General features: G+C 37.4%; 1 protein-coding gene across 6 annotated transcripts in view; it reads left to right on the forward strand.

The window, feature by feature from the left end:
• Positions 1 to 15,449, forward strand: part of AXDND1 (axonemal dynein light chain domain containing 1) — a 94,190-nt gene that overhangs the window by 31,294 nt on the left and 47,447 nt on the right. For 5 of the 6 annotated variants that reach the window (XM_032862591.1, XM_032862592.1, XM_032862594.1 and 2 more), the window contains 4 exons: positions 2,893 to 3,033; positions 3,731 to 3,835; positions 13,078 to 13,198; positions 14,724 to 14,825. In XM_032862591.1, the coding sequence (XP_032718482.1) occupies positions 2,893 to 3,033; positions 3,731 to 3,835; positions 13,078 to 13,198; positions 14,724 to 14,825 (469 nt within the window). The remainder of the gene's footprint in view (positions 1 to 2,892; positions 3,034 to 3,730; positions 3,836 to 13,077; positions 13,199 to 14,723; positions 14,826 to 15,449) is intronic. The other variant, XM_032862593.1, reaches the window with a different exon arrangement.

Here is a 15,449-nt window from a genome sequence, read left to right on the forward strand (position 1 = left end):
GCCTCATTAATAGTCTACTTTAACTTGACAGTTGTTTATGAGAGTGACGCGATTCCTACTGCGCTAAGGAAGCAGGTGACAGTTGTTTAAATTAAAACTCCCCACGCAGCCCTTTATGTATTTGACATCCTGTTTGACATTTTTATATTTTATATATCCCTTAATTAATTTTATATATTCCTTAATTATTATAGATATAATTGATTTATTGCTTTTGTTGTTAACCTTAATTCTACTTTATAAGTGATTGGTATATTACCAAGGTATATTGCCTTTAGCATATGCTTGCTTTTACCATTTTTTTATTTCATAATTTTCTAACTTCTACTTGTGGCCCTTCCTTTTTTGGTTAAAGAAGTCCCTTTAAAATTTCTTGTAAGGCCGGGTTAGTGGTGATGAATTCCTTTAATTTTTGTTTGTCTCTTTAGCTCTCCTACAGTTCTGAATGATAACCTTACCAGGTAGACTATGCTTGGTTGTCAGTTTTTTCCTTTCAGCACTTTGAATATATCAAGTCACTCCTGTTGGCTAGCAGGGTTTCTGCTGAAAAGTCATCTGCTACACTTATGGGTGTTTTCTTGTACATAACTAGTTGTTTTTCTCTTGCTGTTTTTAATATTCTCTTTTTCTTCAGTTTTTAGCATTTTAATTAATATGTGCATTGGTACAAACCTCTTTGGGTTCATCTTTTTTGGGGCTTTTTGTGTTTTCTGGATCTGGATGTCTGTTTCCTTCCTCAGATTACGGAAGTTTTAAGCTATTATTTATTCAAATCAGTTTTTTGCCCCTTTCTCTCTCCCCCTTCTGAGACCCCTATAATGTGAATGTTAGTGCATTTGATGTTGCCTAGTGGTCCATTACCCTGTCCTCATTTTTTAAATTCTTTTTTCTTTTTGCTGTTCACCTCAGATGAATTTCACTACCTCGTCTGTAGATCTCTAAGCCATTCTGCATCCTTTTATCTGCTTTGGATTCCCTTTAGTGTATATTTCTTTTCAGTTATTCTTCAGCTTCATTTTTAAAATTTTTTTTAAATTTTCTGTCTTTGTTGAAATTCGTAATCAGTTCATCCACTCTTCTCCCAAGCATCTTAATGACCATTACTTTGAACTCATTATCAGGTAGGTTGCTTATCTCTGTTTCGTTTAGTTCTTTTTCTGCAGTTTTGTCTTATTGTTTTGTTTGGAACATGTTCTTCTCTCTCTTTGTTTTGTTTAAGTCTGTATTTGTTTGTATGTATTAAGTAGGTCAGCTATGTGTCCTGGTCTCAAATGAGTGACCTTATGTAGAAGGCATCTTGTGGGACCCAGTAACGCAATCCTCGCTGGTCTCCAGAACTAGGTGCTCCAGGGATGACCCCTGTGTGAACTGTGTGAACCTTCTTGATTGGGCCATAACTGCTGTGGGTGCACTGTAGGCAGGTGGGGCTGGCTCCTGGCATGGCCAGCTGTGAGGTTCAGCGGGACTGTTGTAGGCATGGCAGTGGGTGGGGCTGACTCCTTCTCTCCCTGGGGTAGGACTTCCTTTGGAGGCATGCCTGCTGGGTGTGATACCTGCTGGGTGTGATACAACAGTAGTCACTTTGGAAGACACAGTTGCCAGGGTGGGCAGGTTGTGCAGGGACCTCCACACCTGTGATATCCCTGCTTGTGGGTCTCCACACCAGGGATTTAGTTCTTGATTCTCTCTCTGCCCCTCCTACCCTTCTTCATGTAGTCATGTAGGTTTTTATTTATATCTTTATATAAAGTGGAAATACTGTTGGAAGTACTGTTCTGCTCGTCTTCTGGTCTTTCGTAGAGTAAATTGCACTGTATGTAGTAGCAGCCTTGGTATGTCCATGGGACAATGTGAGTTCAGAATCTTCCTACTCTGCCATCTTACCCTTTCCACCCAATGTTGTTATTTTCACTGGGGCAACATGACTTGGGTTTGCCTAGTGAACACTGATTACCATTTCCCAATCCTTTCTTAGCTTATTGTGTCTTGTTTATAGTTTTTGTTTGTTGCCCCTGGAGACATCTGTTCTTTTCCTGCAAGCCCGATAATGCTTCCGAAAGTATGCTCTGTCATGGATCTAGTTGTAGTGTAATAAGAAGACCCTTCAGATTATTTTGTCCTTGTATTTCCAGGAGGGGAAGTCCTAAAGAAGGTGTGTTTAAAATCGATATTTCCAGTTTATGAACTGCATATCAAACTGACAAACTCTCTGTGACTCTAGGTGTTTGAGCAAAGCCTGGATAATTCTTTCTATTATGGGTGAGATATTAAACTAAATGGCCATTCCAATTCAAAAATATTGTAAGTTGCCAGTCTCAGGCTTAGGATATAACACCTAGATCACTTTTAATATAAAGAAAGGTTGCTTAGAATGGTATTTGTAATTTTTCATTTGTAATCACTTCCAAATATTTAGTTTTATTTGAAACTCAAAGAAATGGCTCCTTTTGATTTAGGGTCTTTATTCATTTTTGAACAGTTGGTGTCTTTTGACATTTAAACAACTTGGGAAAAGTGGTTTTACTCATTAATTCAACTATTTATAAAAAAATCCCATTCTATATAAATAAATAAGACATGGTTTCTATCCTCATAGAGTTTATAATTTAGAAGGAGATATAAAAGGATTCCTCCTCTTGCTTTACATCTCAGACATTACATTCCAAATGATTATGACTCTGCTTAAAATCTTCCACAGTTTATTCGCTTGTGTGAGCATGGCAGGAATATACATGTTAGATCCCTTTCTTTTCCTATTTTGTTCTTCTTGCATATATTTTATGAGTATCTACTATTTCTTTCACTAACATTACTTTTTCTTTCATATATTTTCTGGCTCTCTTTTCCTTTTTTCCTTTTTTTGCATGATACCTTGTTTTCTTCCTCATGCAGAGAGCGGTATGTACAAATGCTTGACCAAATTGCCAGACAGATGATTGATTTCTACAAAGACTTGGTAACTCAGCGAATGATGGACCAGCGTATTCTAGAAGAGCTGTACAATTTTAAGAATGTTATTGAAGAACTGACCAGGTAAAATCTGTGATTATCTTAAACACAAGACACAAGTCAAAACCGTGTCTCTGAAGAGAATAAAAATAAGAGTAGAATGGTTAAAAGAGAGGACTCTTTTTTTCTTTTGGGGGGGTTTAGGAAGAGAATGGAAAGGACTAGATGTAGAAGTAGAGACCTGGGTTACACAGGTTAACACAAAACTAGGGCTCTATGTATGTTTGATAGGGAGACAATCCTGTTCTTTCTCCAGAATTGAGATGTTGATCTTAATCATGTTTACAGAGCAGTGCCATGATTACAGATGTTAAGGTTTAAATCCAAAAGAGGATAAGCATTACAGAGCAGTCAAGGTTAGTGCTCATGTAACCTGAGTCAAGGTGATTGTTAGCAAGAATGAAGAGGGTAAGATAGGCATGTCAGAAGGTAGGTTAGAGCAGCCTGGTGGCCTTGCCTATTAGCATCTGCCTTCTTCAAATTTGAGAAGATCTTTCACATAATCTTTCGGCCCTTTCCAGCTAACCGGATTCCACTGGCAAACCTGACATAATTTCATCTAAATGGACACTAAATTTCTTGATTTGGTTTACAAGGTGTAAAAACTAGGAAGAGATGTACACATAACTGAGAAGATTCCCGAGTATAAATCGGATTTCCTGGGTAGAAACTTTCTGGAACTCTTCAACTATGGATATAAAATTTCTTCGCTCTATTTCAGGGAGCTGTGTCTGGTTCGTGCACATGATATGAAATTAACAAAGGAAACAGAGAAGGCACACAAGGATTTGGCGCAAGCTCTTTTAGATGCTGAAAAGAATGCCAGGTGAGTTAACCAGATGTTAGCCCTTATGTCATACATGCTTCACACCTTATTTGAAGAAACAAAATTTTATAGAAACATTTGAACTTTTTTATTGCAACAGTGCCTGGAGGAGTTAATATATATACAAGGATCTTTTAATCAATATATTTACTAACTCCTCGTGCACTGTTTAATACACATCTCATTAGTGTTTTCTTGTGTGAATTTTCCAGGGGTGTATCCCTAGAAGTGGAATTACTGGGTTATAGGCTCTGCATGGCCTTGTCTTGCTAGGATGTTGCTGAATGCTCTACAAAGTAGTCAAACCAGTATATCCTCTCATCAGTGCATGAGATTTCCCCTTTGTCCATATCTTTTATCAGTCCAAAGGGTATGAAAAGGTATCTGGTTTTTGTTTGTGTTTTCCTAATTAGTGTGAGTCTAGTTCTTTTTAAGATTTTAATAAATCTATTATGATTCTAATGTTTTTATCCTATTTTAGAGGTTAGCAAACTTTTCCTGTGAAGGGTCAGGTGGTGAGATACGGTTTACGGTTTCTGAAGCAACTACTCAATCAACTCTGCCTTCCTAATGTGTGCTACTACATTGTAAAAGCAGGCAAGGGCGATACCAGAACATGGCTGTGTTCCAATAAAACTTTATTTACTGACACTGAAATGTGAAGGTATAAACCTTTACATGTGTCCCCAAATACTGTTATCTTATTGCTTTTTTAACCATTTAAAATATAAAAACTAAAAATCTAAAATTCTTAGCTTGTATTCTATACAAAACACAAGTGGCAGGTTCTGTTTAAACCCACAGGCTGTAGTTTGCTGACCTTTACTCTATTTCATGTTCAGTTAGAGTTCTGATTACTAGGAATCTCTTGGATATATAATCAAATGATATATCTGATTTTTAATTTTTCTTATTTTATTGATTAAAAATAATATGCTATCATAGAAGCATTTTATGTGTCTTGTAGTAGAAAATACAAACAAGCAAAAATGAATTAAAAGTATCAGTTTCACCACCCATAGATTACTGCTATACATGCTTTAGTATATATCCTTTTTTCCCCTATGTATGTGTGCATTGTTTTTAAATTGTACTGTATATACCGTTATATAGCCTTTTTTTTTTTTTTTTTTTAGTCAACAGTCTACCTATTTGAGTTAAGTTTCACTTTCCGAGTTACCCAGGTCATATTCAAAATTTCCCAGTTATTCCTAAAATATATTACATTGGGTTGTCCAAATGAGTATCCAATATAGGGCCACACATTATATCTTGTTTTAGGATCCTTTTAATTCAGCATAGTCTGCTTTTTAAAACGATGTGTCAAAGAGTAACTGTCTTTTTTTTTTTAATGTCAAGAAAACCACAAATGTATACAAAATCTAAATTCAGGGATATATTCTTAAATTTTATTCTGTTTTATTCCTTACTAGAATGAGAAGGGTACCTTGATCTTTTTTCATGTACTGATTATACTGCTGTTTTCTGTAGATGATTCACCCTTCTGGTCTTAGTAGAAAACTATTCTATACTTTGTCTTCTATCCTCATTCTTCTAATAGTATCTCTCCATCCTTTTTCTGAGCTGATGACCTTGCTTTCTAAAAAGTAGAAGCAAACAGAAGAGAACTCAAGCTCTCACCCCTCCATGTACCCACCCACCTGCATCTGTGCTCATCTGGTGCACATGCCCATCTTTTACTGGGGACAAACTCTCTCTTCCTCTCTGAGGCCAGTCTTTCCATTTGTATATTATTCCATCACCTCATACCTACTCAAGATAATTTCAGCAAATATTCCCTGTTTCTCCCATATCATTAATTTTTCCCTCTTCTCCAGATTAGTCCCAATAGTATACAAATATGCTATAAGTACTCCCATCTCAAAAACAAGAACCAAAAAACAAAAAGACTCCTAAGTCTCTTAGGACCACACGCATATCCCCTTCTAGCTATGGCCCCATTTCCGCCTCCCTCCCCGCTTATAATAATTTTCATCAAAAAGTTGTCACATTCACTGTGTCTACTCCTGGTCCTCCCTTTGTCACTTGAACCCACTCCAGTCAGGTTTTCACTCCCCCCACCCCACCAAAGCACACTTGTCAAAGTCACTAGTGACTTTCATGTTGCTTAATCCAAAGGTCACTTTTCAAGTCCCACTTAACTTACTGGCAGCATTTATCAGAACTGATCACTTGCTCTTGCTTGAAACAATGTCTTTCAGTATATTACACTCTCCTAGTTTCCTCCTACTTTACTCTCTTCTTCTTACTGATATCTCTTGCAGATTCTTTTTCATTTCGCCAATTTCTAAATGGTAGAGAGTTCATTCTGTGGGTCGTTTCTGTATCTATATTCTCTGACTAAATGAATCTCTGGTTTCCTGGCTTTCAGTGTCATCAACCTGTATATTCTCAGCTCACAAATACGTATCTACAGGGGCGCCTGGGTGGCTCAGTCGTTAAACATCTGCCTTCGGCTCAGTCATGATCCCAGGGTCCTGGGATGGATGGATGCTCAGCAGGAAGCCTGTTTCTCCATCTCCCACTCCCCGCGCTTGTGTTCCCGCTCTCACTGTCTCTCTCTCTCCCTCTGTCTAATAAATAAAATCTTAAAACGAAACGAAACAAGACAAAAAAACCCAAATATGTATCTAGAGCTTTGCCCTTCTCCACAAATTTGTATGCCCAGTTTCAATCTTCTCTTTGAATTCCAGACTTAATATTCGACAGCCTCCCCACTTCTACTTAGATGCGTAACATTCCCAAACTGAATTCCTGTTCTTTTCCCTAAAACTACTCCTCTCCCCCTCATCTCATTTCAGTTAATGGCAACTCCATCCTTCCAGTTTCTGGGGCCAAAACTCGTGGAGTCCTTCTTGATCCCCTTCTTTCTCTCACGTCTCACCTCTCCAGTGGCAGAGTCACCTTTTACTACATATACAGAGTCCTCCCTGCTTCCCTTCCTGACATTTGCATCTCTTGCCTGCCATGTTGCTGTAACCTCTGACCCGCCTTTTACTTCCGTCCGTACACCACCGTCGTCTCTTCACACACCAGCCAAGACTGTTGTCCAAAACCAATCTCTGTGCCCCAGGGCTAAAGTACAATGCAAAGACCGAGTTTGGGGAGAAAGAGGAATGATAGTGTTAGGTCCGTAATCAAAGGAACAAGAATGATATAAAACGAAAAAGTCAAGGGGCATCTGGGTGGCTCAGTGGATTAGGGCCTCTGCCTTCTGCTCAGGTCATGACCTCAGGGTCCTGGGATGGAGCCCCATATCGGGCTTTCCTGCTCAGCAGGGAGCTTGCTTCCTCCTCTCTCTCTCTCTCTCTCTGCCTGCCTCTCAGCTTACTTGTGATCTTTGTCTGTCAAATAAATAAATAAAATCTTTAAAAATAAATAAATAAAACGAAAAAGTCAAGCAAAGCTTTATTTTGCGCCAAGCATCGAGAAACAAACTGACCTTTCGGGGCCACCTCTTACAAAGAGGGCGACCCCTCCCTGCCTTACAGACTAACTTTTATAGAGCAAAGGCCATGTGGTTGAGCCTGGCCACACACAGAGAAAGCTGCACAGTCATGGTAGGTCACACACAGGTGGCCAATTGAATTACAATTCACCTCACAGTAGCTATTTGAACTAGCCTTGGTCAGAATTGGCACCCAAAAGGCGCCCAACAGGCGGGGCCCACACTCCTTCGTAGCTAGGGAGATAGTATGCGCGCCCCACTGTTTGGATGTCTCCACCTGGCCCAACTCATTCCTGCATTCGAGCTGTTATCTCCACCTGATCTGACCCGCCCTTGTATTTGGGCTCTGTTATCAGGGACTGGTCAACCATATTTTACTGGTTTCCTGGACTTGCTTTTAAGTAAGTTCCCCTGGGGAGGGGGGCAGGGTCAGTGTAGGTTTTACTGCATAAACAACGAAATGGCTGTTCAACCAAGGTGGAGCTGCTCTGGCTAAATGGGCCTTTGCAATAGTTTTATTAGGTTGCCAGGCAAAGGAGGCCAGAGCAGGCCAATGCCTTTAAAACTGCGGACTGCCCCAGGGAAAAGGCTGAGGGGTTTTATAGGAAAAACAGGATCTGGGTGGTTTCGCTAGGAATCTGGTATGTGCTGTCAGTCACGATCCTCATGTCTTCAAGGTTGTCTTGTGAATGGTGCATGTGCCGGCCGTGAGTCTGGTTACGAGGTTTCAACATTCATACTAAGTTCCCAGAACAGAGGATCCCAGAGAAGCACAAGTGACTGGGGGCGGGGTCTTCAGGAACGCGATGAGAAATATTCATTCAACTCAGAGAGTCAAACAAATGCTGAAGCATTAGTACATCCATCTTGATTTCCATCTGTCTTTATAGTTCTTTGTGGTTTCAGTCTGATCTTTTAAAATTTGACTCCAATAATGTCATCTCTCTGCTCAAAATTCTGCAGTAGCTCCCCATCTTAAAGGGCCATGTTTTTTAAAAATGGTTTACAAGATTCATCCTACCAGTATTTCTCTGACTTCTCCCACTTTATTTCAGACCTGCTGCCTTTGTGTGCTCTTCTTTGAACATACCAGACAGACTCCCACCTTGGGGCCTGGAATCCTCTTCCTTTCCTTTTCCTCTTTCTTTCTTTCCTTTCCTCTTCCTTTCCACAGTGTGTAGCTTCCTCCCTCCTTCCTTTGGACCTTTACTCATCCCCCTCCATTTAAAACCACAATACATTTTGTACCCTCAGTCCCCTTTCCCTGATGATTTTTTATCTATTGTACTATCACTGCTTAATATGTTTTACTTTTTTATTTGTTGATTATCTCTTCTGACTAAACTTTATAAGGGTAAAGTTTTGTTTTGTTTTGTTTTGTTTTGTTTTGAATAGTATCTGGCATATAGTAGGCACTAAACAGATATTTATTGAATGAATTAATAAAAATAAGTTAGAACTTTTTAGAAAAGATTTTATTTATTTGACAGAGAGAGCAAGAGACACAAACAGGCAGAGCCCAGAGGGAGAGGGAAAAGCAGGCTTCCTACTGAGCAGGGAGCCTGATGCAGGGCTCCATCCCAGGACCCTGGGATCATGACCCGAGCTGAAGGCAGTCACTTAACCAATTGAGCCGCCTAGGCTCTCCAAGTTTGAACTTCTTTTATGCTAATGTCCATTATAAGAACATCTAAAGCCAGAGAAAAGGGGAAGGAAATGGAGAATATCTGAAGTAGGATGGATTTTGTGTGTGTATGATTAGAAATTTTTAATAATACTTTTAAAAATAATAACAGGGGCGCCTGGGTGGCTCAGTGGGTTAAGCCTCTGCCTTCGGCTCAGGTCATGATCTCAGGGTCCTGGGATCGAGCCCTGCATCCGGTGCTCTGCTCAGTGGGGGGTCTGCTTCCCCCTTCCCCTCTGCCTGCCTCTCTGCCTACTTGTGATCTCTCTCCCTCTGTCAAATAAATAAATAAAATCTTAAACAAATTTATAAAATAATAACATTTTATTGAAAATTAGGAAAATAGAAACAAGTAAGGAAAAAAGAACACCCACAATTCTTTCTCTCAGAAGTAAACACTATTCATATTTTCATATATTTTTCATTTTTTCACTTCTATGGATTTTTTATATACATGAGATCAAACTGAATGTATAATTTTACCATTTGGGTTATCTCATGTTAAAACATGAAAAAATCTTCCCATGTACCGGAGTATTAACAACAAGATCTTTAATTAGTTGCAGAGTATTTTCATCATAGAGCTATATCATATATTTTATGTGACCAATCCCTTATTATTGAACATTGAGGTTATTTCTGAATTTTTTCTTTTGCTATTATAAACAAGGGTCATTAAAAGGTGTCTGCCCTTTTTAAAATCACTGTCTGGGTTGCCTGGGTGGCTCAATCAGTTAAGTGTCCAACTCTTGATCTCAGCTTAGGTGTTGATCTTGGGGTCATGAGTTCAGGTCCTGCATTGGGCTGTATGTTGGGTGTGAGCCTACCTGAAAAAAAAAATCAGTGACTAACTTTCAGGTAGTAATGTGTACAAATTGTAAGGGCATATAACCTGAATTTTCATATGTGTATTCACCTATGTGACGCCTAGGTTGATTACTTTTTATTAGTTACTCTGAACAAATGGAAGCCTCCAAAAAGAAGACTTTCAAGAACTGATGCTGGTGGTTCCTGGCTTTCACCAAAATTAGAAGAATTCTATGCCACAGGCTTTTAATTCTTAAAAAAAATTTTTTTAAAATTTAAATTCAATTAATTAACATAAAGTATATTATTAGTTTCAGATAGAGTTCAGTGATTCATCATCAGTCATTTATAACAGCCAGTGTTCATTACATCACATGCCCTCCTTAATGTCCCTCACCCAGTTAACCCATCCCCTCAACCACTCCCCTCCAGCAACCCTTAGTTTGTTTCCTATGATTAAGAGTCTCTTATGGTTTCTCCCCCTCTCTGGTTTCATCTTGTTTTATTTTTCCCTCCCTTCCTCTAGGCTCCTTTATTTTTTTCTCAAATTCCACATATGAAATCATATGATAATTGTCTTTTCCTGATTGACTTGTTTCACTTAGCATAATCCCCTCTAGTTCCATCCATGTCATTGCAAATGCCAAGATATCATTTTTGATGGCTGCATAATATTCCGTTGTATATATACACCACATCTTCTTTATTCATTCATCTGTCAGTGGACATCTGGGCTCTTTCCATAGTTGAGCTATTGTGGACATTGCTGCTATAAACATTGGGGTACAGGTGCCTCTTCGGATCACTACATTTGTATCTTTGGGGTAGATATCCAGTAGTGCAATTACTGGGCACAGGGTAGCTCTATATTCAACATTTTGAGGAACCCCCATACTGTTTTCCAGAGTGGCTGCACCAGCTTGCATTCCCACCAACAGTGTAGGAGGGTTCCCCTTTCTCTACTTCCTCACTAGTATCTGTTGTTTCCCGACTTGTTAATTTTAGCCATTCTGACTGTTGTGAGGTGGTATCTCATTGTGGTTTTGATTTGTATTTCCCTGATGCCTAGTGATGTTGGGCATTTTTTCATGTTTCTGTTGGCCATTTGGATGTCTTCTTTGCAGAAATGTCTGTTCATGTCTTCTGCCCATTTCTTGATTCAATTATTTGTTCTTTGGGTGTTCAGTTTGGTAAGTTCTTTATGGATTTTGGATACTAGTCCTTTATCTGATAAGATATCTGATAAGAAGACATTTAAAAATATCTTCTCCCACTCTGTCAGTTGTCTTTTGATTTTATTGATTGTTTCCTTTGCTGTACAAAAGCTTTTTATCTTGATGAAATCCCAATAGTTCATTTTTTTGCTTTTGTTTCTCTTCCCTTCAGAGACATATCTAGCAAGAAGTTGCTGTGGCCGAGGTCACAGAGGTTGCTGCCTGTGTTCTCCTCTAGGATTTTGATAGATTCCTATCTCACATTGAGGTCTTTTATCCATTTTTAGACTATTTTTGTGTATGGTTTAAGGAAATGGTTCAGTTTCATTCTCTTGTATGTGGCTGTCCAGTTTTCCCAACATCATTTGTTGAAGAGACTTTTTTCCATTGGATATTCTTTCCTGCTTTGTCAAAGATGAGTTGACCATAGAGTTAAGCGTTCATTTCTGGGTTCTCTATTCTGTTCCATTGATCTATGTGTCTGTTTTTGTGCCAGTACCATACTGCCTTAATGATGACAGCTTTGTAATAGACCTTGAAGTCTGGAATTGTGATGCCACCAGCTTTGGTTTCCTTTTTCAACACTCCTTTGGCTATTTGGGGTGTTTTTGTTCCATACACATTTTAGGATTATTTGTTCCAACTCTGTGAAAAAAAACTTGATGGTATTTTGATAGGGATTGCATTGAATATATAGATTGTTCTGGGAAGCATAGACATTTTAACAGTATTCTTGGGGAACGTGGGTGACTCAGTTGTTTAGGTGCAGGTCATGATCCCAAAGTCCTGGATTGAGCCTTGCTTCAGGCTCCCTGGTCAGTAGGTAGTCTTCTTCTTCCTCTGCCTCTCCCCCTGGTTCATGCTCATGTGCGCTTTCTCTCTCTCTCTCTCAAATAAATAAATAAAATCTTAAAAAAAACCCCACAATATTTGTTCTTCCAATCCATGAGCATGGAATGTTTTTCCATTTCTTTGTGTCTTCCTCAATTTCTTTCATGAATATTCTGTAGTTTCCTGAGTACAGATCCTTTGCCTCTTTGGTGAGGTTTATCCCTAGGTATCTTATGGTTTTTGGTGCAGTTGTAAATGTGATCCACTCCTTAATTTCTCTTTCTTCTGTCTCATTGTTAGTGTATAGAAATGCAACTGATTTCTGTGCATTGATTTTATATTCTGCCACTTTGCAGAATTCCTGTATTGGGCCTTTAATTCTTGTTGCAAAGTTAATATTCCTTGGGAGGAGGTGTTTCAAATGGCTTGTACAACAACTTTGTTTGTATTTAATCTCAGAAGCACTTTTAATTCTAATTTAATTCTAAGCTTTAGTATAAGTTAGAAGGAAAATGTATATTCTGTTAAACATGAAGAAAAGATAGGAAAAAGGTACTTACTTGATTATACTTAATCTTTTAGCTGGTTGGTAGAGAATTTCTTTAAATCATATTCATTATATGTAATTTAAAAGTATAGTGGCTCATAATTACTGTTTTTTTTGTCTTTAATAAAGAACCCTAATTTGGTTGCCTGGGTGGCTCAGTGGGTTAAGCCTCTGCCTTCGGCTCAGGTTATGATCTCAGAGTTGTGGGATCAAGACCCACATCAGGCTCTCTGCTCAGTGGGGAGCCTTCTTGCCCCTCTCTCTCTGCCTGCCTCTCTGCCTACTTGTGATTTCTTTCTATGAAACAAAATCTTTAAAAAAATTAAAAAGAACCCTAGTTCTATTTGTATTCAGATTTTTAAAATTAGATATACTGCTGTTATTCTATTGGAATACCATATTGTGAAAATTCTAGTGAATAAACAATATGAAGACAAGAGCTCAGAGCAGGGAACAATATATGTAATTTTTTACTTGAAATGAAATGTGACTGTTTTTTTCTTCTATTTTACTTGGTATTAGTGGTATTAATACTTTATTAATACATAATTACTTTATGATAACTTTTAAAGGAACAAATTGCCTATTGTAGAACAAAGTTGTTTTTTTAAATGTCTAATATCATAATTATCCAATAAATGTGACTTCTCAAAAACAAAGTCTGTATATACTTTTTAATTTTCCTTTTAGGGTTGTAGAAGAATACCATGACTTATACACATTGCAAAGAGGAAGAATGGAGAGTGATATTAAACAGTTAATGGCAGAAAGAGATCTTTGGAGCTCAGCCACATATGAACTGGCCCTAAAGGTTGGTTCCTCTGGAATCATAACTCAGACTTCTTTTTTGACTGAATAAAGTTTTGTTTTATAATTTTCAATAATCTAGACAAAAATTTTAAAAATGAGGATGTATATTTAATTTATGAATAATGTAGCTATTATGGGCTTTGAAAAAGGTAAGTTACATTTTTTTCTTTTGTTTCTTCTCTATTAAGTACCTGGCTATTGCCAAGTTAAGGGATCTTTTTCTCACAGAATCCATGAAGTATGAGCAAGAATTCTTTTTCTGTTGTTTGTGAAAAGGTTAAAACTTTAACTTTAATTTATGCTAATAATAAACTAGAAAAGTTGTTTGTATTTTTTTACACAGTGTAACCATATTAGGAGTATATGATTTTGGTTCTATTACCTTGGCATCCAAGATGACAAATGAGTTAAAATTTGACAGTCTGTGGGCCACTAATATAATACTTTAGGGAAGTATAATAGTCCACAATATTCTATTTTTTTGAAATGTTTGCTGGTTGGTTGCCTATCCTCACACTTGGGATGTGATGTTTACTAAGAATTAACAGCACATTATGACCATCACCAGATTCAAATTTCTGTCTCATTTTCCTCTGGAATAGTCAGATCTCATCTAGGATATAATGTTTCATCCTGATGCAGAATTTTAAAATGCCATGTCAAGAGGAAACAATCATGATAGTAAATGTATAATATATTTTTAGAGGTAGTCCTGTTCAGTGGAATAAAGAAGACAAGTAAGTTTCTTCACTCTAGAAGTATTTTAAATAGAGAACTGGCCCCTTGTAGTGGTTTCTGTGGAAAAATACTTTGAATTTGTGGAGGCTTTGTGTTAGCTCATCCCTAAAGTCCTTTCCAATAGGAAATGAGTGATAGCTAGAATGTCACTTCCCTAAAAAAAGAACTTTGTCTCTTTTGTTCATGGCTATATGCACAGTGTCTAGAACAGTCATTCATTAAATGACTATATAATTGATTCGATGTACTGGTGGTTCTCAAAATATGGTCCAAGGACCTGCTGGGGATACGTGAGACCCTTTCATTAGGTGAAAACTAGTTTCATCATAATATTAAGATGTTATTTGCCTTTTTCACTCTCATTTGCATATGAGTTCATCAAAATACTATATATGTTAATATATATTGGATTTATTGTTACGTTTAAGTGAATTAACAAATACATATTTTAAATAATTTTAGTTTTAAGTTTCAATACAGAGAATATCAAGTAGATATAATCCATATAAACGAAAGTTCTTTGGAGTCTTCACTAATTTTTAAGAGTATGAAGGGGTTTTGAGATCAGACTGCTTGAGAACCTCTGCTGTATACTTCAGTTTGATTTCAGTTTAGTAGGTTTAGAAAACATGAATTTATTATTAAGATTAGCTCATGATTTAAACAAAAGATTGTGACTGAATTAGTGATTCAATGAAAAATTGATATTTGAAATTGGTTTGGGTTTAATAAATCACAGTGGTTTATTAATGTCTTAGATTCCTCATTTTAGTACTTTTTTCAAATAGGTAATTGAAAAAAATAGAGTCATATTGGCCAAAAGACTTTACCTCAATGAAAAAGGTTGGAATAAATATACTAAGCATTTCATCATACTGCTGTCAACCAAGGTAAAGCTCAATTCACTTACATTATAAGAAAAGAGACTCTAGCCTTTGAGGGTATAAGAAGACTTTGCTAAGTTTGTAAATTTTAAATACAGTTTTGTATTTGCACTTAATTGTGAGTGAAATGAAAAATCTAAGGAAATGTGAATAAATGCTACTCTTTGTATTTGTCTGCTAGCCTAATTAAAGCAATTTAAATAATTTCTCTAAGTTAATAATAGTGCAAATATTATTTATAGACTTACTCTATTTATTAGTATTTAAACTGAAAAATGTAAGTAGCTGTGTTCATTGATGTAGTGGTATTCTTGATCCATTTTATGCAATTTTATGCAAAAATTCAATGAGCACACTTGGTTGAAAAGGAGAGAAGTGTCACTTAGTGTGTTTCTAGAATCATACCATTTATACTGGTCATTTCTCCTTTTTTAAAAGATTTTATTTATTTATTTATTTGACACAGAGAGAGATCACAAGTAGGCAGAGAGGCAGGCGGAGGCAGAGGGAGAAGCAGGCTCCCCACCGAGCAAGGAGCCCCATGTGGGACTCAATCCCAGGACCCTGGGATCAAGACCTGAGCCGAAAGCAGATGCTTAACCAACTGAGCCATCCAGGCATCCCTCATTT

The sequence above is a fragment of the Lontra canadensis genome, unplaced genomic scaffold (assembly GCF_010015895.1).
Source record: "Lontra canadensis isolate GAN:19392208 unplaced genomic scaffold, GSC_riverotter_1.0 scaffold24, whole genome shotgun sequence".
Lineage (NCBI taxonomy): Eukaryota > Metazoa > Chordata > Mammalia > Carnivora > Mustelidae > Lontra > Lontra canadensis.